The sequence below is a fragment of the Fusarium solani genome (genome assembly GCF_023522795.1).
Source record: "Fusarium solani strain SB1 chromosome Unknown bctg00000001, whole genome shotgun sequence".
NCBI classification, from domain to species: domain Eukaryota; kingdom Fungi; phylum Ascomycota; class Sordariomycetes; order Hypocreales; family Nectriaceae; genus Fusarium; species Fusarium solani.
The window spans coordinates 613,008-635,566 of NW_027072156.1; the positions used below are offsets into that span (position 1 = coordinate 613,008).

The window sequence follows — 22,559 nt, forward strand, 5'->3', positions numbered from 1 at the left end:
AGTGTGGCCTGTTGGTCGATGGCAGGGCTGATTCCGTGTGAATGGCGCTCTTCTTCAACCACAACTGGCCGCTGCGCCCCCTTGATGCATTCATCTTAGCAGGGGATATCAATCCTTCGTCCAATCCGCACGCTCACAGAAACAGCCTCGTCGGGCACACCGTGTCGCCTGCGTATGCTAATATCCGAATGACAGGTGAGGTCGGAGGGAGCCTGATTTGCTCTTGAACCAGAATCACGGTGAAGGTTGCCTCCCTATTTTCCTTTTCTCATTTTATTTGCCATCCATTGCTTCAGCAGCCTTCCAAAGTCCGAGACCGCAAGCATGCGTTCCCGAACTCTCTTGGCTCTTCTTCTTTTTCTCCCTTGTTCTGTCCAGGCCCTGTTTGGATCAAGCAACGAGACTGATTTCTGGTCAGAGTTTGGCAACAACTTTGCGACTGACCTTGCGCCCATCATTTCTCTCTTTGGAGAGCAGGTCACCAAACAGTTCCTGAGCGAGTCAACCACCATTCTCGATACAGTCATCTTCGCAGTCGGCCCTCTTGGAATCATCACCGCCATTGTATCCTGCATCCGAGTCTCTGGTAGCTCGTTCCTCAAGTCTGTTGTTGGACGAGCACGTGAACCGCGCGCGGTGCCAGAGGTTGAACTATGTTCTTCCACCAGCGAAAGCGTGTGTGAGCTATGGTCAAATGGTGGCATCTGCCGAGTGTTTGGCCGCCCAAGGATCCTCGAATTCATCTTTCGTGAGCCGAAAGACGATGATGACTATTACGCCCGATGCGATCGCCACGGCAAAGAGGAAGAACCGGCAACATGTGGCATTTTTTTTGACTAGAGAAATCTTGAGAATGGCACCATGTTCATCCGATCATGCCACGACAAGCAAGGTACAAGAGTGTGGCTGGAGAGCGATTTCCTCTCTGGAAGTCCTTTTCGTCCCATTCTCGAATTTAGTCCATCAAACCAGCACATGGATGAAAAGAGGAATTAAAAAGATTTTAGACAGGGCAGCTACCCCATCGCCTGGAGACATAGAGCTAGGTAACCTGGGTAAATCCTCCAAAAGGTTAAAAGGGGCTAGGCACGAAGACAATAATGGCAAAGTCGATGGCGTGACGGAGTTCGCTCCCTTTCCGAACCTAGCTCTGAACGTTGGAGTGCAAAAGGCACAGACATCGATCCTGACACTCTGGCTCGCCGCTGTTTTTGGATTATCAATACAGGGCAGCTTTTTCTGGTATACGAACTGGGCTACGTGGAAACACCCGAAGTTCTATGAGGGAGAAAAGCTCCCGAATGTTCGACTCTTCTTCGCCCTTACTATTGCTGGGACTGCCTCAATTAAGATTGGAATGGCACTCTGCGTGAAGCTCATCGACCGCAACTCAAAGGAGCAGCGGATTGCTCTTTCACGCGTCAAAGGAACCGAAAAGGCTCGGCTGCCTGAGTATCGCATGTTCTGGCTTCAACCTGGTGGTCAGCGTATCGGCGACCAAGAGTTTGATGCCTTCGCATGCAACGAGGCTAAGACAGAGTACATTGCATCATGGAATGATAGGGAAGCCCCAGTGCCGATAATTCTTATCTGGCTTGGAGTAGGCCTTTCTTTCGTGGGCTGGATGGTTCAGTTCATTGGACTACGTGGACAACATGCTACCGTCCCCCTCTACCAACTCTGCTGTACGATAGTCATGTCCATTATACGGGCTTCCATCCGCAGCTCCCGATCTACTCCCCGAAACGAGCTGGAATATCATTCCGAGGAACTTCGAGGCCATGAGCTGGACTGGCAAGCCTTTCAACTCACTGAATGCTTCCTCCAGGAGAGTCATGGTCCCGACACAGACCAGACAACTGAAAGGTCTTCCTCAGAACAGGCTAATCAACGCGTGTCATTTGATCCTCGGATAGGAGCTACCCTCAAAGGGCAATTTTACTGGACCCTTCAAAGTTTCGTGCCGAGAAATATCGCGGCTACTGAAATATCGGGGCGTGATGCAACAATGAAGGTTGGGGACAACGTCGCAGTTGCACTAACTCGGTACAGCCGAATAAGAGAAGAAGCACTCATGGGGTGGATTGAATCAGACGGCTCCGGATTCTTCTCCACGGCGTGGGATGATGGTACCGACCTCGAGAAACTTCTACGCAAAACCGAGGAGCGCAAACCCAGCTCAAGTCCACCAAACATGGTTGCCAAATCGATGCGTATTCGGACACGGTTGGCGCATTTGACGAAACAATTGCCGTATCAGGCATGGGAGATTGATACTCGAAAGATCGCTTTGCGTCTGAAAAACGCATTGCAAACGTCCAGTCAGCTCCTGTATCCGGCACAAGAAGAGTACGTGAGGTCACTCATCTGGTCAACGGGTTGCCATTTGACGGTGGATAAGTATTACCAAGATCCAGACATGCCCGTTTGCTTTTGCCTGAGGAACACCGATACCGGTTGGACCATCGATGGCAACCAGCTCGAGGCTGTCCTGGGGCTGTGGTCATGGAGCTTCGATAGGTACATTCATTCTTGGGGTCAGAACCTCGCGGAATGGATTCGGAGGCGGCGAAGAAAAAGCATAGTCATTCCTCGAGAGGATACGGGGGCTATTGGCTTTGTCCTTGAACAATGGCGCCTGTCAAAGTACGTCGTCAACAGCGACGCCATATCACACGATCTTACCCTTACCAACCTCTCCGTTTCTAACATGGTCCTATTCGACGATGGGAACAAAGCTGAACGGAAAAGATTTCGATATGAGCTTGATCTTGAAAGAGTCCTGTCAATCGATGCAACGAGTTTGCTGCTTCAGTTGATGGCGCAGGATCTATTTACCACATTTGTTGAAACAATCGGCTCACTTCGCCTCGGCCACCTCGAAAACGTCACTGTCTCAAGCGAAAGCGGGTCAGACACTACGGAAACCGCCATGGTCGAGGGTATGATTCAATCGCTCATCTCAGAGGGCCTGGCCACTCCCAACGAGGCCACCATGAGTGTCGTCCCGGCCTTGTGCCCACGATCGGGGGACCCAGGCAGTGCCCAGACGCAGCATCTTCTTCTCTCTCAGGCCATCTTGCTCAAGAGACGGCAAAAGTTCAGTGAGAGTCAAGAAGTTGTCAAAACTCTCGCCAAGCTCTCTTCGCCGAAAATCAAAGCAAGGGCTGATGCATTCTTGTATGAGGCTTATCGATCAGAGCTGCGCTGGATGATGCACCAACGCCAAACCTTGACCAATCAAGAGTTTCTCGAGAGAAGAAAGAAAATGTTTGTGGATATGCGTGTGTTCGAAGTGGCTGATGACGTTCGATGGCTTTCGCATGTCTACATGAACGCAATCGACTGGTTGCTCTGGCCCAATAGCATCACCCCGGCCTTTCTTGATGACTATTACAGTTCCAAAGAGGATTCAGCTCTGAAATCTGTACCGCCTCTCTTCGGACCCCTGGCACCATTGGAAAAGCAAACCCTGGATGATCTGAACCTGGATGGCACTGAGTCTCGGAGGGATGCCTTTGAACTGGCCTTGATTTTTCATCAGCGATATAACCTCGACGAGTCCAGCGTCCAGACCCGAAGGCAACTACTCCGATGGGCCATTGAATTGGACTTCACCGGATTGGTTGAAGATCTCTGGTTTGCAGAACGAAATAACCCTTGGGTAGAGAGCGCCTTCAGCGGCGGAAGTGATGAGCTGTTTTGGGCAGCCAACCTGCGCACTGATTCATATGACATGATCAACACCATCCAGTTCCTACTCGAAGTGGTAGAAATGGACCAGCATGCATCACTGGAATGCAGAGAAGACATGGACCAGAGCTAGTGGGAGACCAGCCGAAAGAGGGACTTGATGAAGGTCAAGTATGAGCAGGTCTCCAATGTGTTGGCTGCAGCATCCGCCAATCACCATGGACGGGATGTGGTAGAACTGCTTGCTTACGACCTGGACCAGCGGAAAGAGGTGGATACCAGGCACGTGTGTGAGGCGGTCAGGTCGGCTTTAGAACACGGGAGTTTAGAAACACTCGACTGTCTGATGACCAAGGTTGCTGAGTGGCAACGCCATTCCTGGAACCCCCAATCCGGGTCGCTGCATATCATCGCAGAGTGGGGTCTTAAACAACAGGCCGAGACCATCTTTCAGAGGTGCGGGTGGCATGTCTTTGACCATGGGAGCCCAGAATTAGCATTACCAATGGCCAGTGTCGAACTGCCGAGAGAAAAAGAAAAGAGAGCAAAGGAGGTTTTCAAAGCTAATAGAAACAGACTGGCTGCGCTTCTCAAGGAGGCCCAATAGCAACAGGAGAGAGCAAAGGAGGTTTTCGGAGCTGATAGAAACAGATTGGTTGTGCTTCGTGAGGAGGGCTAAAGGAGAGGAGCCCGGCGAATGGTTTCTCTGGTTATATCCCTTCCGTGAGAGGACATACCGGCTTGTTTGGAAGAATGAACTCTTTTATTGACCCGACTGATGCTGATCCCTGGTGTTTATTTTGCGGTAGAGTACGTGGAATCCTTGGAGCTGGTATTTCCCAAGGGTGAAGTCACATGTATCCAAGGGCTAGGTGGGTGGCAGATCGGATTCATACTGTCGACTTTGGGGTCTACAAAGATAATGGTCAATTTTTCAGTCGAGATCTCGGCTTCAGATCATAGTACCATGTATGATTAGAGAGTAAAAACTAGAAGTAGAAGACTGATACTAAAAACACTCAAAAACAAACTCCCAACGCCCCGGTGCCGTGATCCCAAGTGACAACAGTAGCCCCAAACACCCGTGTAACTTTCCCAACTCATTCAGTGTATGCCTTTACCGCAGGAGACGTGAAGGCTCAAGAATCTCTATACACTGCTCCCGAATGCAGGTAGGGGAGCTCCCTCCCGGACAAGTGGTGACTATAGGTGAATTTTCCATCAACACCCTGCTCTCTCCACCAAAGGTTGATGGGTAGCGTCTCGGCCTCGGTCGCGACAGCGCGATGCGACTCGTGGAGGCTCATCATAATCAAAGCCCAGACAGCCAGGCCCACGGTCAGAGTCCCCTCGCCGCTCGCGCTTTGCGGAATGGCCTGCCACTCGGCTCCATACTGGCCAGTGGAGTCTACTATGAAGCGTACGACAACGACCTCCTTGTCCGTCATGATGAATCCGTAGCGAGTACCACTCAGCTTGGCGTACTTGGCAAGCTGGCAGAGTGGGGACAGGCTATTTGCCTGCTGTTCCTTGAGACCTTCCGAAGTCCAATTGGCTGAAAGCCGGACGCAGCTTACGACGAGATAGGCACGGGTCGTCGTGCCGACGTAGAAAGTGAGGCTTGGGGTGTAGTGACGGGTCCCTTCAGGAAGAGCCACGTCCCGGACATGATCGACCACCGTGACTGATTCCAGTCTCTGGCCAAGCAGCTGTCCGATGGTAGCAACGGGGCCTTCAACAATCTTGAGCAACGAGTCTATGGCGTGACTCTTCATCTCGGCGAGGTTTCTGAACTCCCTATCGGTGCCCATTGCCCCCATGCCCACCGATGTAGGTTGGCGTAGAATATTCCCAAACGCGCTGGAGAGATTGTTAAGGTTGAACGCGTCCCATTGCCTGACGTGACGAGATTGGATCCTGGTCCACGTGGGACAGTCTCTGACGCCCCAAGGATTATCGGCGTTCAAGGTGAAATTCGGAGTTGGCATCGCCAAGACGTTGTGGATGGTTGGCACAGCCATAGCTAGAGTAGATTGACGAGTTGAGTGCAGAATAAAGGCGAAGAGTTGTGCTGCGGAGTACAGAAGTGGTAGAAAGGCTTGATATTTACGAGACTTGCAGGAGTTTCTGACTCGGGACTGAATAGCTTCACGAGGAAAGTGTGTTGACAGAGATGTATTGGGATTTATAGTCTCCTGAGCTGATGCAATGCATAGCTTCCTGGATTCAACTTCTAGTCCCTTCTAGTCTTCATCTTTCACCTGACTGTCAAGGTCATTGTTTGCTGTGAAGGGCCAGAAGGGTGGAGAAAAATAATCTAAAATTGGCCTGCAATGACATGACGATGAAAAGAGATGCAAAAGAAAGGTCTGGCGGCCGTTGCACGTGGATACCCGCGAAAGGAAAGGTACCTAACGAATGACAACGAAAAGAGGGACGGGTAGGAGTGAAATAGAAAATGGTCTAGTCATGGCGAGAAGATCACCGGTGTCCGTCCAAATTCAAGATGTAACAGGCGGCGGTCGCAAGGCGCTACGCGACGCAACGCCGCTCTCTTTGTGTAGGTGCAATGTACCTATGGCTAGATCGCATTGGCCGCTTTGATTCTCAAAGGCTTGTAGATGGGTCTAAACCAACAGCCAAAGGAGCAACAAAGGGTTGGACCTACGGCAAGTCGGACGCTCTGACGTAAGGTTGGCAACTTGAAGAGGCAAGGGAGAAGAAACAGTGACTTCTAATACTGAACTCTTTATGTTAATTCTTTACTTGGTGCCTGCCCGTGCGCTTAGTGATATTCTGGGGCAGATTGTGGCGTCTGGAAACGTGCTGTTCTTTGTGTCGCCCGTCCGCTTTCAAGGATAAAGAAAGACGAGTAGCCCCACCGTGGCAAAGAATCAGGAACTGCCCTGAGTGCGTAGGACCGTCTCTCCCAAAGGCATCATGTCCCTTTGATGATAAATAGTTGTGAAGGCTGAGACGAGGCGATTCGCAACCACCTATAGACATTCTAATGCTCCATTCAGCATACATACACGCACACGCGCCTTTGCATTCTTTTGCACTTTACCATTCATCGGACTTCTCTATGGAAGACCTAAAGCCTCTGTCGGATGTGGATGGCCCCAAACTGGAACCGTTTGGACACGACATGCTCGCCGATCATGTCGAGTTTCTAGAACTGGTTCAGCAGAAAAGCGGCCACGGCTGGGTCATCAAAATAAAGATTGGCGACAAGTGCTATGCTCTCAAGATTGTACGTACACAGACGGGCACGAGAGTCAGCCGCTGATAGCGATGAGATAGTTCTTCTATAAAGGTGCCGAGTGGGACTTGCATGATATGTACGAGACTGGGCCGACTTCTACTATGAGCTGGGAGGATTTCGAAAAATACTTTACCCCGTTTGAGAACGAATGCCGGGCCTATGGCAGACTCAAGGAGCTGGACCGCGAACACCTTGCTGTCAAGGCCCACGGCTACGTTGTCATGCCAGTCAGTGAGGCCTTGATCCAAAAGCTGCGGCTCCTCGAGTCCAAGTACGAATCCACGAGAAGGATTTCGAATGTAGAGGGACAAGCCACTATCTTTATGGGAATCGTAAAGGACTGGGTGGACAGGGTTGTACTTGACCCCAGGTTGGAGTGGGATTTTGAACAAGCCGCCCACGATGAGATCCGCCAGGTACGCCATTTCCCACGCATGCTCAGAGATCTCCATAAGCTTCACGAGAGCGGAATAGTGGTGAGGGATATAGGCATCTGGCAGTATATTGATGGCGTGCTTGTCATCCCTCACCCCTTTGGCCCAGGCCAAGGCTGGAAACCCAGATGGGAATTCCAGAGCTGGGCGGCCGGGGATCTGCACTCATTCCAGGTCAACGTAATCGAGGAATGGCGCAGCAGGATGGAGTTTGAGACTGACATGGATCTACCCCAGTATAAGGGAGTCCCAAGGACCTGCTCGCTCCGGGCGTACGAGAGCATGGAGCGGGCAAGGGATCTACGGCCTCGAGCCGATCGGCAGCGGCCGTTTGTGCCTCTCCTGAACATAGACAGCTACGAGCTCGACATGGTCCAGCTTCCTCGACATGACCCGGGAGAGTTTGACCCAGCAAAGATCAGCAAGTCCAGGAAGAAGCGCAAGGGAGGAGTCGCGCCTGGTGGGAGTGGGAGCGCTGAGAGGAGAAAGGGGCTACGGGCTAAGGGCTCTCACAAGAGTCTCGGGTGATTTGTCAAACTGGGCCCTGTATCAAGCATTGGCAAAGTCACGGGGAGGGACGGCGGCCTGTGACTGAGGAACTGTGTGAGGTTTGCGATTTAGGGATCAAGAGAACAGCGAGCAGAAGCAGTTTATTACTATGGTGATTGCTCTTTTTACTGATTGCCTAGAATAATATGTCTTTAAAGCTTAAGATTATATGGTAGCCGGCACAAAACTATGCTATGAGAAGGCAAGTAAAGAATCTAGGTAGACTAGCAAGCACTCTAGGCTTGCGAGAAACGGTGCGTCAACAGTGATTAGTGGACATCCATATAGACGAATATAAGATGCAAGTTGCCAAGCCGCCTCCCAAGTTTCTGCAAGTACAGCGACACTCTGGAGGTGTTTGGGTGAAGAGTGTAAACGGCTACCCAAGCTTCCGGCAGCACTTCAAAGAAGCCCGCTGGGCTGTTTGCAGCGGTAACCAAGAGAATTATCCCCGTGATCATCTCTGGGGCTTGGACAAATGGCCTCTATTGACCCGAGGACTCCTTGGCAAGCCTTTGTGATCTGCCAGAGACCACACCCACTTTGGAGGGAAGGACGGGGTGGGCGTGGCAGTTATCAAGCAGCACCAAGCAGACAAAGCCATGGTACCGATTCACCTTCAAGTGCAAGTCTTTGATGACCAGTCGCCAAGACGAGTTGGAGGCTAATGAGGGAGACAGCAACAAAGGGTTGGATGTAGCGCCCCTTCGGAGGACCTGTTATCGCACAGACCAGAAACCCTCATACATCCCTAACCAGCTTAAAGTCTTAGAAGAAAGAACAGTGGACAGTGGTTGCAAATTTTTGTACGGTAGGCCTCTGGCATTCGTGTTGCTATCTTGAGCGTGGAGCCACGTGATGGCTATTCTGGGAGGATGTTGACGTTGCAGGCCGCGCTGCAACCGAAACCCTTTGTGCTCTTCCTAACAAGGATAAAGAAGAGAGCATGACTATACGGGATCAAAGAGCTTAGGGTGGCCTGCTTGGGAGGGTCCTCTATCAGCAACCCCATTGTTATCAAGATTGTGACTATACAAGTCTGGCGAGACCCCTCTGAGCCTTGTCTGGCTTTTCCATCACTTCACTTTTGACAAAATATCTTGATCGACTTGTTGGTTTGCTTACATATCCGATATGTCCGCCCTCCAGCTTTTACCAGAATGCGAAGGTCCCAAGCTGGAGCCTTTTCCGTACGACATAACCGCAGATGATGTCGAGTTTCTCTCCCAGCTCGTGGTCGAGAGCGCCCACGCCACAATCATCAAGATCAAGATTGGTGAAAAGTTTTACGCTCTCAAACTTGTGAGTAAAGACGTAGCGACCAGGCTCACTGATCATCTCTAACAACGACACAGTTTTATGGCGGCCTCGAGGGGGTCGATGTGCCTAGCCAAGAGGAATATGAGTCTGGACCGACGGAGATGATGACCCGGGAGGTCTTTGATCAGCATTTTCTGCCCTTTGAGAATGAATGCCGCGCCTTTGGAAGGCTGAAGGAGCTGGGCCGAGAGTACCTAGCCGTCAAGGTTCATGGCTATGTTGAGATTCAGGATCCTGAGCCCATCGACCGAAAGCTGCGGCGTCTCTGGGCCAAGGATGAAAGGTACGCCATCTACTCCGAGGCAGAGATTGAGGCCATACCCTTTTTTCGCCCGGAAGATACTACAAGTATGGGAATTGTCAAGGACTGGGTCGATAAGATGGAATTTGACCACCCCTGGGAGGAAGAAGGGCAAAGCTTTTACGACTGGGCCTGTCTGGGGCCCTCTCTTCCGCGCATGCTCAAGGACCTCCACGAGCTTCACGAGAGTGGGATAGTGGTGAGAGATCTGAGCCTGCAGCAATATGTCCGAGGCATCCTTGTCGACCTAAGCATGGCCTGGACCATCCCTCACCCCTGTGGCCTAGGCGGCTGGGCACCGCGTTGGACCTTTCAGAGCCTGGCTGCCGCGGATCTGTATGATTTCCAAACTAATATCATTGATCAGTGGCGTAGCTTGGCCAAGAGGCCTGACGAGTACCCCGAGCCCGAACGCATTCTCAAGACCTGCTCGCTGAGAGCCTATAACACAGTTGTCCAGAAGAAGGACCTGCGCCCCAGGCCTGACCGACAGAGGCCTTTTCTTCCCATAGTGAGTTACAAACAGGATGGGCGCGAGATGGTTCAGCTGCCTCCGTATGACCCGGGAGACTTTGATCCAAGTCGGGTCAAGCGCCAAGCCGGCAGGAAGCGCAAGAGAACCGATGAATCCGAAAAGAGGCTCAGGGGAAGGAAGAAGGCCAAGGCGGCCAGGGACCAAAAGAGGCCCGCTGGCGCCGCCCAAGAACCCGCCTGCGATGCAGCGAATGTCTAGGAGAACACAGGATAACGATGGTGAGAGGCATGGATGCAGGGGTTATCAATTTTGGGATTATTGATAGGACTTGTTTGTATGTAGAACTGCTGTATTTTATTACCTGTTCATTACAACCATCTCGAAACGTGTGCCGGGAACCGTAATATTCCCCCTTATGATGCCCAAGTGTTGGTCCGATGCTTGCCCCTCACGCCAGGCTAAGATTCTGAGTATACGGACTCACAAAGGTGTGCCAGTCGTTCTGCTCTCCTGTCACTACATGGTCGTGCTCTGCCTGCAAGTCTCGCATCCGCCAGACCTTGAGAATGACGGCCTTGGTTCTCTCGATGTTGGCCAAGGACGCGCCGGCCATGGCGTCGAGGGTCTCTAGAACCAGACGCCTGCCGGATGTCTGCAAGCCGGTATCTTCACTACTCGATACGACGCCGTCGTCCAGAGGGTTGAGCTCGACGGCTGCGACGAAGAGGGGGAACAGCAGACCTGCTACGCATCCTTGCTTGACGAGATCTTGAGTGGATTTGAGTATCTCGGCGATGAGCTGCGAGACGCGCCATGTGCTCGGATCTGCGTCGCGTAGCAGACAGTGGAAGTATACCTCTACTGACGACTTTTTGAGCTCGACGCAGCGTCTGACGGTATCGTCCAGCGCCTCGATGACTGTCATGTTGGAGCTCACTAACGCAAGCTCCCTCTCCAGCTCTGCCACCTCCCTCTCGAAGCGGTGTTTCGACATGCCGTCTCTGTCCCTCGATCTAGCCAGCTCAGTGATTCGAAAGATGACAGACGCCATCGCCGGGCTGCAGCCCATCCAAGAATCAATGTCCTCGGGTTGGTCCGGCTTCTGCCAATATTCCAGACCAAAGAGTGGTGAGTTGCCACAGGCGGTCCTGCTGATGACATCCTGAAATGCAAAGTAGCGCTCCGCAAAAGATGCGAGGCTTCCAAACCCGGAATCCTCGGTGCCAGGTAGTAAGAGCTGTTTTCTCTTTCGCATAAAGTCTTGACTTGCTCTGAGGTGGATGACCCATCGGTGATCGCAGTTGTCCAATATCTCGTAGAGGCAGAGAAACATCATTGCTGCGGGCACTTGAGGATCCAAGATGACGTCTGCTGTAATATTGGGAGATTGAATTTTCTGTAACAGGCCTTTTAGGACATTGCCCTTGATCCTCATGGCGGTTCTTGTCCATTGAGGGTCGGTGATGCTTCGATGCCGGGCGGAAAAGGCGAGGACGGACTGCGTGACGAGATCCTGCCCGCTTAGTGTGAACAACGGAGCGACCAGGTTCATGAATGGTGATGATAGATGTGGTGATGGTGTTGTGAGGGGACATAGCCGTAGTAGGTAATATTGGAAAAGGCTTTGTTCGGATGTGTTGAGGGTGGGATATAGAGATGGCGGGAGTATTAGGGTTGGATGTGATTCTGGCCGAAAGACGAGGGCCGAACTTGACAGGTCAGCCTGCTCTCTAAGTTCGACCGTCTCATCTCCCAGACCCTGCTCATGATTCGAATCAGGGTCAAAGTCGCTGCAGTAGGTATTGATAAAGTGACGAGGCCCAACAGACGGCGAGGCCAGCAAGATGGGGGCATGCTGCGTCTGAGACTGCCTCCTCGGCCGAGCTGACCCCTTATACCACACGCCCTCCCTGCCAAACGACAGCCCACGAGCCGCAAACTCGGGTTCCCACTTGAGCTGCAGGTGCCTGCTGCACGCTAGGCCGCGGGACACGCAGTTGCGGCACCTGGGCTTGGCCTCATCGCACTTGACCTTGCGGGAGCGGCACGTCTGGCAGCCTGAGCGGGTGCGTCTCTGCACGGGGGCGGAGGAGGAGGCAGGGCGACGGGGCATTATGTTATGGAATGCGTGGGTGTGTTGAGTGGGCTACGGTGACATGATTGATGTCGAGATTGAGGGAGGGAAAAGCGGGGGATCGTGGTATCGTTGGAGGAGCTTATTTCCGGGCATCCACTTGAAGGGCTAGAATGGTTGGATGGTTTGTTAACAGATAGCGTTAGTCCTTGCGCTGCTTTGTGTTAGCTCCTTGACACAGCGTTGCTAGTTTGCAGGGACCCCTGAACGTACCTCGGCTGGACCTTCTGGGCTAAAGAGTTTCGATCGATATGATTCGTCTATCTCCCTAGACTTGTGTTGGCTGCCAGACATGTTTCTCTCAGATATCCACTTCCCACATGACTCGAAAGGTATGAGTTGCACATGTCCTGGGCGAGAAAGCTGATTCGGGAGCTATGTAGAAGAAGTGTATTCACAATCTGGGTATTTCCCGACTAGCTATGGCTCAAACTATTCTGAACATCTTGAGCTTTGCCTTGGGCGATCCCTCCATCTGACTTCCGACCTCGCCGCTGCTCGCCTCGACTCCCTCAACCATGGCATGTCCAACAATCTTTCCGTATCTGTGCTTGTCAGACGACGGGGATGGGGTAGGGCAGATGATCATTGGGAATCTAGGGCCCTCGAGCATCACAATCCTCTGACCCACCGTGATGCCTTCGACACCCGGGCACGATAGACCCATCTTATCGTTGGAAGTCCGGAATAAGACCCGTCCTTCACATGTGACTTTTCTGCTGTCCAGAAGGGCCTGCAGAGGGTTCACTTCCTGGTCCCATTTGGGCAACACGTGGTCCAGGTTGCGCAACTTGTCCCGCGCCATGTTGGCCAATTCTTCCACCTGGGCGTCATATTCTACCGACTTCTCATCTCCAGTTGCCTGGGGTTCAAGTGTGAGTTTGCTCCATCGGTGTTGACAGACTTCATGGAACACTCTTGCAATGCGCAGGATACGAACCACGCAGTCCTGTATCTCCTCGTCGTGAACGCCGTTGTAAAGTTGACGCGCTAGGGCGAGACAGAAAGGTTGCATTTCCGGCACACTCTCATCTTGTGCTTCTTCGATTCCAAATAACTGTTGCGCCAAGTCCTCTGTCTCTTCCGTAGTTTGGAACGCGAGGATCTGTAGCTGGGACACCAAGTTTGCGTAGTCAAACATGCAGGAGCCTGCAAAGTCTCCGAGAGCTTGATCTCTGAGGAAGGTGAACATGCCGGACAGCCGGATGTTTCGAAAATACAAGGAGGCGTTCTCTGATTCACCATCGTCTTCGGAGGACTCGCCCACTAGTGGGTTTGCGTCAATGTCTCGTCTCACCTTGTCGTATTCTTCCTCGAGGATGTTGAACAGGACAGCAACATCCACCTGAAAGTTCAGCCGAGTACGAGTTGAGCCTGCTTGGTTGACGCCTGTCAACTGGTCCAAGGCCCAGTAGAAGGAAGATGAAGGCTGCCTGGCCACGAGGCCAAGCCTGGCGAATGCTGTGGACAGGTCGTTGTGCTGGTTATCGAATCGCCAAAGTTCGTTAATCAAGGCGAGGCTATTGTCAGCGGGCAGCAGAACAATGCTATTGATTGTACCGAGATCCTGTCCTTGGATGTGCAGTATCCGATCGACAATAGCGCAGCTGATCTGTCTAGGATCCTTGCCGGGGTTTGCGTTATCCGGAGTTGACTCGAAGACGGGCTTATGAGACCGACGAGAAAAGTCTGGGACCCATGAGGGAGTGACGGGATCATCAGGAGAGGTTGGTCGAGAAGGGTAGTGCCAGAACATGTCAGCCCAGGATTCTACAAGGAGAAGCCATGCAGCCAGTACCCGTTGGCTCATGTGGGTCTAGCGACCCAGGCGAGCCAACCTAGCAAGCTAGGTTGGCCACAAAATTGTGAGACAGCCACAAAATTATGAGACAGCCCCTCACTTGATGATGTCCTCATTTTCATGTAATCACCACCTATTTTGGCCATATTTCACGACACAAACCGGTAGAAATTGCCTCTCTTTTGTCCATCTTCATTATGCCGAGTGAAGCGAATCTCAGGGCCGCCCGGGAAGTCGTGGCATCACGTGCCCGGCACGCCCGGGGCCTCCACCGAACCTCTTCCTCCGGCATGACTCAACCTCTCTCACTTCGTGCCGCCTGCTCACGCCACCCCGGGTCCTCTGTTGCCTCTATTCAGAGGATCGTGACGAGGATAGAGACCGGATTTACGCCCCAGCAAGTCGGCAGACCGCGGGTCCTCACGGACGAAGAAGATGAAGCTATCGTGGCCTTCGTCATCTGGATGGAGAGGTCCGGGTTCCCTGCCTCCAAGCCTGAGATAGAAGATGCCGCCACAACCCTCCGTCAGCGCAGGAACCCTGATGCCGATCCGGTCAGCAAGATGTGGTATGCTCGCTTCCGTGACGATCATCCTGAGCTTGAGCAGGCATTCCTCAAAGCCGCAGAACAGTCTCGTGAGTCCTGGGAAGCCGGCGGTCTCGATGACCTCAAACAGTGGTTCAAGAACCTTGCTGAGACCATCCGAAGTCACGATATCGGCGCCTCTGAGTGCTGGAATACTGACCAGGCCGGTATTAGGATCGGGGTCCTCAGGGAAAGCGTCAAGGTCCTCGTCGTACGGACAAGGCGAAGGACAAGGAAGCAGGTTCTCTCCCCTTCCAACCGGGAGACCTGTACCCTCATCGGTACGGGCAGCGCGGCGGGTGATACGATGCCGCCGTGGCTCATCTTTAAGACATGGCCTACACTAGATTGGGCGTATATAGATGCCGATCCTAATATCCGCTTCGCCCAGTCCGACACGGCCTTCTCTAACGGTGAGATTACTCTCGAGTGGATAATGCACTTCAACCGGTGTTCCTGGGCCAAGTCCGCCAAGGCACAGCGTACGGGACAGACATTTGAGGAGTGGTTTAGGTGTGATGAGTTCCTCAGAGATCCTATGCGAAAGCATATTCAATATGATATTCCTCCTACTTCTCAGGCCGCTGATACGACTATCTGGAGACTCATCGTCTTTGACGGCTTCACGGGACACGGAGTCTTCGCCGTTAGAGAGTATTGTGCGAAGTTCTATATTATCACGGCTCCCTTGCCTCCTCACTCTACGCATGTACTACAGCCGATGGATGTTGGAGTCTTTCAGCCGCTGAAGAACGCCCACCAGAAGCTTCTCGGCAGGTGGCTTCGAAAGGGAAATATCTCCTTCTCCAGGGCTGACTTCGTCCGCGGCTTTCAGGCAAGTTATACCTCTTCTTCTATATCAATAGAGTCACTGAGCTAAAGTAGGAAGTCTTCGAGGAAGGATTTACGGCACACAATATTATCTCAGGCTTCGAGAAGTCAGGCATCTATCCACCAAATCCTGAGCCGGCAATGGCATACCTAGCCAAGAAGCAGCTTCAGGCGAAGCAGGCCGTTAACCCGGCCTTTGCCTCCCTCCTTCCTCAGGAATCCCGCTTCTAGGCCGCCGCAGATACCGCCAAACGACTCTCAGACCGATACGGCGATACCTTCAGCTCCCCCACGCGTGCCGGACTTCGTCAGATACGTAATGTCGTCACGGAGGCTATGGTTCTTAAATCTACAGTCACTGCTTATGTCGATGACCGCCGGGCTCGGATTGAGAAGAGATACAACGCCAAGAAAAGAGGGAAGAGAGCGAAGCCAATAGGAGATTCTAGTCATAACGTCAGTCTACAGGAGATTCGAGACCAGCAAGAGGAGGTTATCGCCGAAGCCCGGCAGAAGGAGGAGAAGGCACAGGTCCGGACCGCTCGCAGCCTCGTCATCCAGGAGATGAAGAAGATCAAGGACCAATGGCGGCAAGAGAAAGAGATCACCGTCGACGGCGTGAAGAAGAAGGCATCGTGGTCTCAGTGGTTGGAGCACACAGGGAAGGACATTGAGTATTATTCTATGGAGACACAACGCTCGACTATGCATCAGATACTTACCCAAAAGCCTGACCCTTTCATGATAGATACCCAACTTCCGCAGGAAGTCCACGAAGCTATTCACAACGCCAGTTTTGCCCCGAAACCCCTCAGCGCGATGGACTGGACCGCTCTCGCAGGAAGTGACGATAGCATTACTTTCCAGCTCGAACCGGCTCCTCCCGAGGAAGAAGAAGAGGAAGAGGAAGAAGAAGATGACGAGGAACTCCCTCTATTCGAACCTCAACTGCGAATGCCCTCATCGCCGCCGGTTACACCCTCGCCGCCGCGGCTGCCGTCTTTGCCACCTGAACTTCCCTCCACGCCGTGCCCGATACGGCCTCAACACCACATATCAGGGATACAGAGGATCACGAGCATCATCACGCAAGCAAGGGCCGCATAAGAAGCCAGCCCGGAGGGCTAAAAAGACGCTCTCACAGCCAAATTTGTATGAGGAATCGTCCAGGAAGGCGGCGGCCTTGGAGGCTTAGGCGGCGGCTTCTATCATAGCTACAGTCAATATCATCAATATCATCACATCAGGCATCGCCAATGGCTTCAACTTGCTCTTTTGCACCTTCACAAATCACTCTAGACGGCTTCCAAAACTGAGAGACCGAAAAAAGAGGCATTTCAAGGGGAAAACAGGGCCCCACAGTGTCTCACAATTTTGTGGCTGTCTCACAATTTTGTGGCCAACCTAGCTTGCTAGGTTGGCTCGCCTGGGTCGCTAGACCCACATGAGCCAACGGGTAGTTCAAATGCGTACTCGGCGCTCTTCGAATAGTCTGGGAGAACTGTTTGGCTGAATACCGGTCCCATGAGATCTCGGACGCCATAAACGTAGTCCCGCGGGTCTGAGGTAGTTCTGTCCAGATGCGCGTATAGCATGGATGGAAGGATATTCAAGCGCGCCTTTGGCTGATAAGTACCCTTTCCATTGTCCTTTGGGCGACGAGGACCTCTGGAGTTGGACCGTTGGGCTAGTTGTTCCAGGACCATGGGAAAGAGATTGTTAAACGCGTATTCCAGGCTCAGGTCCGGGATGCCTCGGTCTTCCAGCTCCGCACGGTGAACGAGAAAGTCTTTTCGGAGTCGGTCAAGCTCTTCTTGAATCTGAGAGGTGCGAGCTGATAGATCTCCACAGAACCACAGAGGGTCACCGTTGGCAAGGTAGAATTCCTGTTGCACCCAGAGTCGTGTCCACCATGGGTTCGAGCAGAAGGCGCAGACGGCTTCCACTGCCAGTTGAAGAATGCTGCCTGGTCCATCCAATGCTTCGTCTTGCAGATCGATGAGGCGTTTGTTGGCGAGCGCGTCCATGAAGAAGGTGAGGGGTGCAGTTGGAGGTCCGAGAAAGATGACGACGTCGGTGGCCTTGCGATAGATGTCTCCCATGCGAGCTACCTGATGGGATTTTTGGACAGCGTCTTGCTGGTTGATGCATAGCTGGTCCACCCACAAGATTCGTGAGGTTTCTAGTCGGCGGAGATACTTCAAGGCGTCGTGGAGGTTCGAGTTGATCATGATCTGATGGTCGTTGATCGTGATGGCGCACACAGGCTCAGGCGAGCCCCGTACGTATGAGAGAGCCTCATACTTGGGCAGTCCCGGAAAGTTTCTGGGACATTTCATATTGGCGCAAATTGGTGCATCCGAACTTGTTGCAGGTAAGAGCTCCAGGAGGCGCACCGAGTCGCAGAACGGAGAGATGTCGAGATGAATGGCCGAATAGAGGGACTCTTCGGAGACGTACGGTTCATCATCCTTCTTCGGGTCCTTGGGGCTGGCCTGTGGAAGCGCTGTATCCTCTCCAAGGGCAAGGTCGAGTAAGGTCTTAACACACTCGATGAAGCGGTCTTCGCGGGCTTGATGAACCGCCTCGGGCAAGTCGTCAAAGTTGTAGTTGCTAGTATCGTAGCCTAATTCTGGTTAGCGGGCTGATATGAATGATTCAAGCCAAGTGTGCTCGCCTTTGTCTTTCAATATCTCTTCAGTTCGTGGACGAGTACTCTTCTGGAAACGCTCAATACGGGCTCGAGTGATGCACTCGTTGATAGTCGCGGGATCATTGCAGGGACCGGCGTCCGCCGGCAAGGGCTCAGTAGGATGGTTATCCATGTGAGAAGGGTGTCTGTTTCAGCTGTTGAGGAGATGGAGGTTGAAGATGAGCAGCCAGCTCTTATGGCGTGAGATGAAACAGGCGATGAGACAGTGAGATTTTGGTGGAGACTGACGGAAAAGGGAATAAGATCAACCCGAGTTAGCATCGCGTTTGAGAGTATGTAGGCTGCTCAGGTGAGGCGTTTGCCTGGCGTGTTTACCAAGGCTGATGTTGACTGACATTTGGTGATGATGGCATTGAACCAATTGAGGAACTGCGCATGATACAAACGGGATAGCTACGTCTTAATTCAGAGGAAACAGAGTATAATGGCAAGGATCTTCCAATTGACATGAGCAGAACACAGGGGAGAGGAGTCCTCGGCTAAATGCAATCCTTGGCAAACGAAGGAATCGACCAGGCAGCAGTGCATTCACTTCAAATGCAACGGTACTGCTGACTGTCACGTGGATATGAATCGTATTCAGTCATCCGAAAACCTTTGCGAATATTGATATATCAAGGCCGTTTGGCAATTGAACAGGAGCAATGTGCGTTTGCAAGCCATGGCACAGCCCATGGCCAAGGCGCACCAAGTGGATTCAGTGGCGGCCGTCTCACTATGAATCATTTTCCCAAAACGGAAGGGATGAAAAAGATTAAAAGGACGAGTTGTGTCTTCAAACGAGAGACCAAACACGGCACAACAATTATCTTTCTTCTTAAACTCACCCAATTTCCATAACACAATGGAGTCTGAATTCCAAATTCCTAAATCGGCTACCGGCCTCCGCGAGATTCCCCGCCAACTCCTCGACCTGAGATCCGACAAGGATATCATTGCCCAACTTCAAACGTTCCAGCCCGTTACCTCCGAGAAGAATGTTTGGGCTTTTTGGGACAAGGGCATCGATAGGATGTACCCGAGCTACCGCTGCACCGTCCTGAATTGGGTGCGACGCCTCGGACCTTCATGGACTGTGCGCATTGTGGACCTTCTGGATGATTCACCAAACAATATCTACAATTATGTTGGAGAGAAATGGTTTCCTGGCTGTTTTGTCAACAAGACAATGGATGGTAGACACGTCCCTCAGCATGCTGCTGATCTTGTGCGTTTGCCTTTGTTGTTCGAGCACGGCGGTGTCTGGATGGACGTTGGAAACATGCTTCACACACACCTCGATGCGCTCTTCTGGGATGCCCTCACGGCCCCTGGCTCGCAGTACGAGATGGCTGCGTGGGTCATCAGCGGTCAGATCCGAAAAAATTGGGGTAGCTTCGGCAACTACATGCTAGCCGCCAGAAAGGGCTGCAAGTTTATCGAGAACTGGCACAACGGCTACAAAGCGATTTGGCAAGGTCGAACCAATGCCGACGGCGTCCACAGCCATCCTCTCATCCTGGAAATCGGGCTCGCCGATGGCATGGCCGACTGGGGAATGGAGGACAAGGTCAAGTCCATGAGCGACTATGTTTCTCAGATGCTCATCGGCGACCGCACCCGGAACCTGTACGACGTCAGCACCGGCTGGAATGGCCGTGAATTCTTTGAGAACAAGGTCTTCATGGTTGAGGGTATCTGGAATGGAATCCTTGGCGCCATCAGAACCGACTACGATGGGTACAAACAGGTCGAAATGTTTACAACGCGACTGGACGAACAGGATCTGAAGAAGAGGGCAAAGGCTGAGGCGTTTGTTATCGAGATGCTCGAAAAGAGCCACATGTACAAGGTCTACCACAGCTCCGCAGGGGGTCCACCCGCTCTGGGAGATCTTGTCAAGCAGATCCAGGATTTGGATCATCGGCCGGGGACATTTGGAGAAATGTATCGATATGGAACAGTGCATTGGGAGCCGACGAGAGAGGTGGAACAGCTGGAGCTGCAGAAGAGTGAGGAGGATCTGATTTATGCTACGCCGGCTGAATCTGTGGCTCAGGCGGCTTCGAACGGCTATGATGTTACGACTTCACGACTCTAGAGGTATTGGCGTTTTGGGATTTTGCTAGACTCGGAGGGGTAGGTTAGAATAGATATTGGAACGATTGAGTATAGTGTTAGAGTGACGGAGAGTACAGTTGATGCTTCTGATGAGGATTTGAATACTGATGCATTTGTTCTTTCTTGTCTGCATCAACCCAAGTCAAAAGAAAATAGCTACCTATGGTGTACAGTCTTGAAACAAATAATCAAAGTGACAAATGCCATGCACCTAAACTTCTCTATCCATCAATCCTTCTCGCGCTCAATGCATATCCCTGGCAACAAGCTTACACGACAAAGAGACAGAAGAGAAGCAGGGTAGCTAGGATGCCGACGAACTGCCACTTTTCGACATGCAAATTGCCAGCAGAAGAAGGAAATCCTGTAGCCGAGGCTGTCGAGGCTGTCGTGGAAGTGGTGGCATTTGAGCCACATGCCCCTACCACTGAGGGCACAGCGCCACTGCCACGACCGATGGGAACAATCTGCGAGCTGCAGTTGGCAGCTTGCGCGATATGAATCTCCTCATTGTCCCAGTCAAAGACAACTAATTCAGTTAGCAAACCTTGCGTCGCAACGGGCTCATCAACTCACCATATGCCGCCCTCAGGAAACTGTCGCCAAGAACCTGCTGTTCGCCCTCTTTGATCGGCTCAAGGCCGACTGCACAGAGACCTTGAGCGGTGTATACAAACTCACGGAAGGGAACCGTGATGATTTTATCACCGAATCCAAACGTGATGCCCCCTTCGTGGCCTCGCACCTTGCAGTCAACGAGGTAGAAGCCGAGATCTTTGTCAAGTTCGGCGCCTAGATCCTGGAAGATCTGCTCTGCAAGGTCCGTTTGTAGCTTGGAAAATGTGTGGCCACTGTCGAGATGGACGTTGGTGTCCTTGAGAGAGTATTGTCGTTGCGTCCCGTTTCCGGCGTCAGCTCCCACGGACGAGAGGTTGACTGTGAACCTTGAATCTGAGGTTAAGAGCGAAAATAAGAGGTTGTGGCATAGCATAGACAAACCTTGTACCGCCGTCCCGGCTCTTGATGACTGGGGTCTTCTTGAGAGATCCCGAAAATTTGCCTCGATCCAAGCCCCCGAAAATCAAGGAACCTACACGCAATTAGGTCACCAGATTTAAGATAAACCGTCGATGGTCAGCACTCACCTCCATCATCTGACGCAGAGCCAAGAGCAAGGCTATACGCCCTGCTAGCAATAATGTTGTCCACCGCCAAAGAATCCAGCACCAAAGCGTACGGCTCCCTAAAATCGAAAGTGGCGTTGAAGACAGGCCCAAGTCCCATAATGCCGACTGGCAGTCTAAGGCTGTTAGATGCAACTCCAAACCTTTGTGTCTTTATCTTTGCACCTGGTACCACGATAAGTTTCCATCACACACTTTGGTGTTCATCTTGGGAACCTACCGCCCACAGTAACTGAGTCTTCGTAGACGTCAACAATAGCGCCTATCACCTCTTCGCCCGACCCGTAACCTAGTGTGCGAGAGCCAATAGGTCCTTCAATAGAACTAGAGGCTCCAGGGTCGTAGCGAGGAACACTCTGGCAGAACTTTTGTTGATCGAAAGCCGTGGGTGCCGAGGAGCAGTTTGCGTTGACCCAGAGATAGGCAGATCCTGTGTCAACTTGAACAAGAGTCTTCTGTGGTGGGTTTCCGATTGCAACTGTGTGTGGAGGTTAATAACTGATCTACGTTGAAAGGGTCTACTTTCTCACTTTCTACAGTGTAGATCCATTGCTCATTGTAGATGTTGGTAGGCACAACATCAGAAGCGGACCGTTGAACGCGTTTAATCGGATACTCGACAACTTGGGCAGCCTGAGCAAGGAGCAGAGGAGAGATGAAAGATTGGAATGCGAAAAAGGCGGTCATGCCTGAGCCGGAACTGAGAACCCGCATCTTGACGAACACGTAGAATGTTCGCTTTGATGTTGAGAAGATTGGAGGACGTAGATGCACGGCTGCATTTATACACAACAACCCGAAACAACTACATACCGTCTTACGTGGCTCATGGCTGAAGATTAATTAGAAGCTATAAAATTAAGGAATTGCGTTGTTGATGAATCCACTACTGTCGAAGATTGCATCATGTTTGATCCTAATGTGACGGACCATACGAGCCTAGATACGTAATAAGAGATTGTAAGAGAAGGCAGCACCTAAATTATTGTTGCTCAGCCCCGTGACGAGTCCCAGCTTCTCAAAGATGTAAGGCCAGAGCCAGGTCAAGGAGTTTCGAGCTGGGCAGTGGCGCGTTGTGATTCGTCAGTTCGTACGGACACTGGGGCGAGCTGCGACTTGACAGGGTTGTATAGCTTCACTAGCCTGGGGCTGTGATGTCAACTACCGTACAAA

At 52.1% G+C, this 22,559-nt stretch overlaps 10 protein-coding genes across 10 annotated transcripts; 5 read left to right on the forward strand and 5 right to left on the reverse strand.

Moving 5' to 3' along the window:
• Positions 1-324: 324 nt before the first annotated feature.
• MRS44_002288 (uncharacterized protein) lies at positions 325-4,300 on the forward strand (the record flags this gene model as incomplete). Its single annotated transcript, XM_065622763.1, has 3 exons — positions 325-748; positions 1,008-3,769; positions 3,827-4,300. The coding sequence occupies 3 exons, from the start codon at positions 325-327 to the stop codon at positions 4,298-4,300; spliced, it is 3,660 nt and encodes a 1,219-aa protein (XP_065478835.1).
• Positions 4,301-4,832: 532 nt separating this feature from the next.
• Positions 4,833-5,714, reverse strand: MRS44_002289 (uncharacterized protein; the record flags this gene model as incomplete). The annotated part of the gene is made up of 1 exon (XM_046282533.2): positions 4,833-5,714. The coding sequence occupies one exon, from the start codon at positions 5,712-5,714 to the stop codon at positions 4,833-4,835; it is 882 nt and encodes a 293-aa protein (XP_046126862.2).
• Positions 5,715-6,778: 1,064 nt separating this feature from the next.
• On the forward strand, positions 6,779-7,920 carry MRS44_002290 (uncharacterized protein; the record flags this gene model as incomplete). The annotated part of the gene is made up of 2 exons (XM_046280273.2): positions 6,779-6,946; positions 6,997-7,920. 2 exons carry the CDS (start codon positions 6,779-6,781, stop codon positions 7,918-7,920), a joined length of 1,092 nt encoding a protein of 363 aa, XP_046126863.2.
• A 1,155-nt stretch (positions 7,921-9,075) lies between these two features.
• On the forward strand, positions 9,076-10,295 carry MRS44_002291 (uncharacterized protein; the record flags this gene model as incomplete). Its single annotated transcript, XM_046284321.2, has 2 exons — positions 9,076-9,243; positions 9,297-10,295. 2 exons carry the CDS (start codon positions 9,076-9,078, stop codon positions 10,293-10,295), a joined length of 1,167 nt encoding a protein of 388 aa, XP_046126864.2.
• A 190-nt stretch (positions 10,296-10,485) lies between these two features.
• MRS44_002292 (uncharacterized protein) lies at positions 10,486-12,150 on the reverse strand (the record flags this gene model as incomplete). The annotated part of the gene is made up of 1 exon (XM_046277473.2): positions 10,486-12,150. The coding sequence occupies one exon, from the start codon at positions 12,148-12,150 to the stop codon at positions 10,486-10,488; it is 1,665 nt and encodes a 554-aa protein (XP_046126865.1).
• Positions 12,151-12,598: 448 nt separating this feature from the next.
• Positions 12,599-13,981, reverse strand: MRS44_002293 (uncharacterized protein; the record flags this gene model as incomplete). The annotated part of the gene is made up of 1 exon (XM_065622764.1): positions 12,599-13,981. One exon carries the CDS (start codon positions 13,979-13,981, stop codon positions 12,599-12,601), a length of 1,383 nt encoding a protein of 460 aa, XP_065478836.1.
• Positions 13,982-14,169: 188 nt separating this feature from the next.
• Positions 14,170-16,496, forward strand: MRS44_002294 (uncharacterized protein; the record flags this gene model as incomplete). Its single annotated transcript, XM_065622765.1, has 3 exons — positions 14,170-15,397; positions 15,487-15,572; positions 15,621-16,496. The coding sequence occupies 3 exons, from the start codon at positions 14,170-14,172 to the stop codon at positions 16,494-16,496; spliced, it is 2,190 nt and encodes a 729-aa protein (XP_065478837.1).
• A 305-nt stretch (positions 16,497-16,801) lies between these two features.
• Positions 16,802-18,214, reverse strand: MRS44_002295 (uncharacterized protein; the record flags this gene model as incomplete). The annotated part of the gene is made up of 2 exons (XM_065622766.1): positions 16,802-18,015; positions 18,106-18,214. 2 exons carry the CDS (start codon positions 18,212-18,214, stop codon positions 16,802-16,804), a joined length of 1,323 nt encoding a protein of 440 aa, XP_065478838.1.
• A 732-nt stretch (positions 18,215-18,946) lies between these two features.
• Positions 18,947-20,182, forward strand: MRS44_002296 (uncharacterized protein; the record flags this gene model as incomplete). The annotated part of the gene is made up of 1 exon (XM_046281620.2): positions 18,947-20,182. One exon carries the CDS (start codon positions 18,947-18,949, stop codon positions 20,180-20,182), a length of 1,236 nt encoding a protein of 411 aa, XP_046126867.2.
• A 289-nt stretch (positions 20,183-20,471) lies between these two features.
• MRS44_002297 (uncharacterized protein) lies at positions 20,472-22,100 on the reverse strand (the record flags this gene model as incomplete). The annotated part of the gene is made up of 6 exons (XM_046274203.2): positions 20,472-20,731; positions 20,779-21,146; positions 21,202-21,292; positions 21,348-21,551; positions 21,607-21,864; positions 21,917-22,100. The coding sequence occupies 6 exons, from the start codon at positions 22,098-22,100 to the stop codon at positions 20,472-20,474; spliced, it is 1,365 nt and encodes a 454-aa protein (XP_046126868.2).
• Between the last annotated feature and the right edge of the window lie 459 nt (positions 22,101-22,559).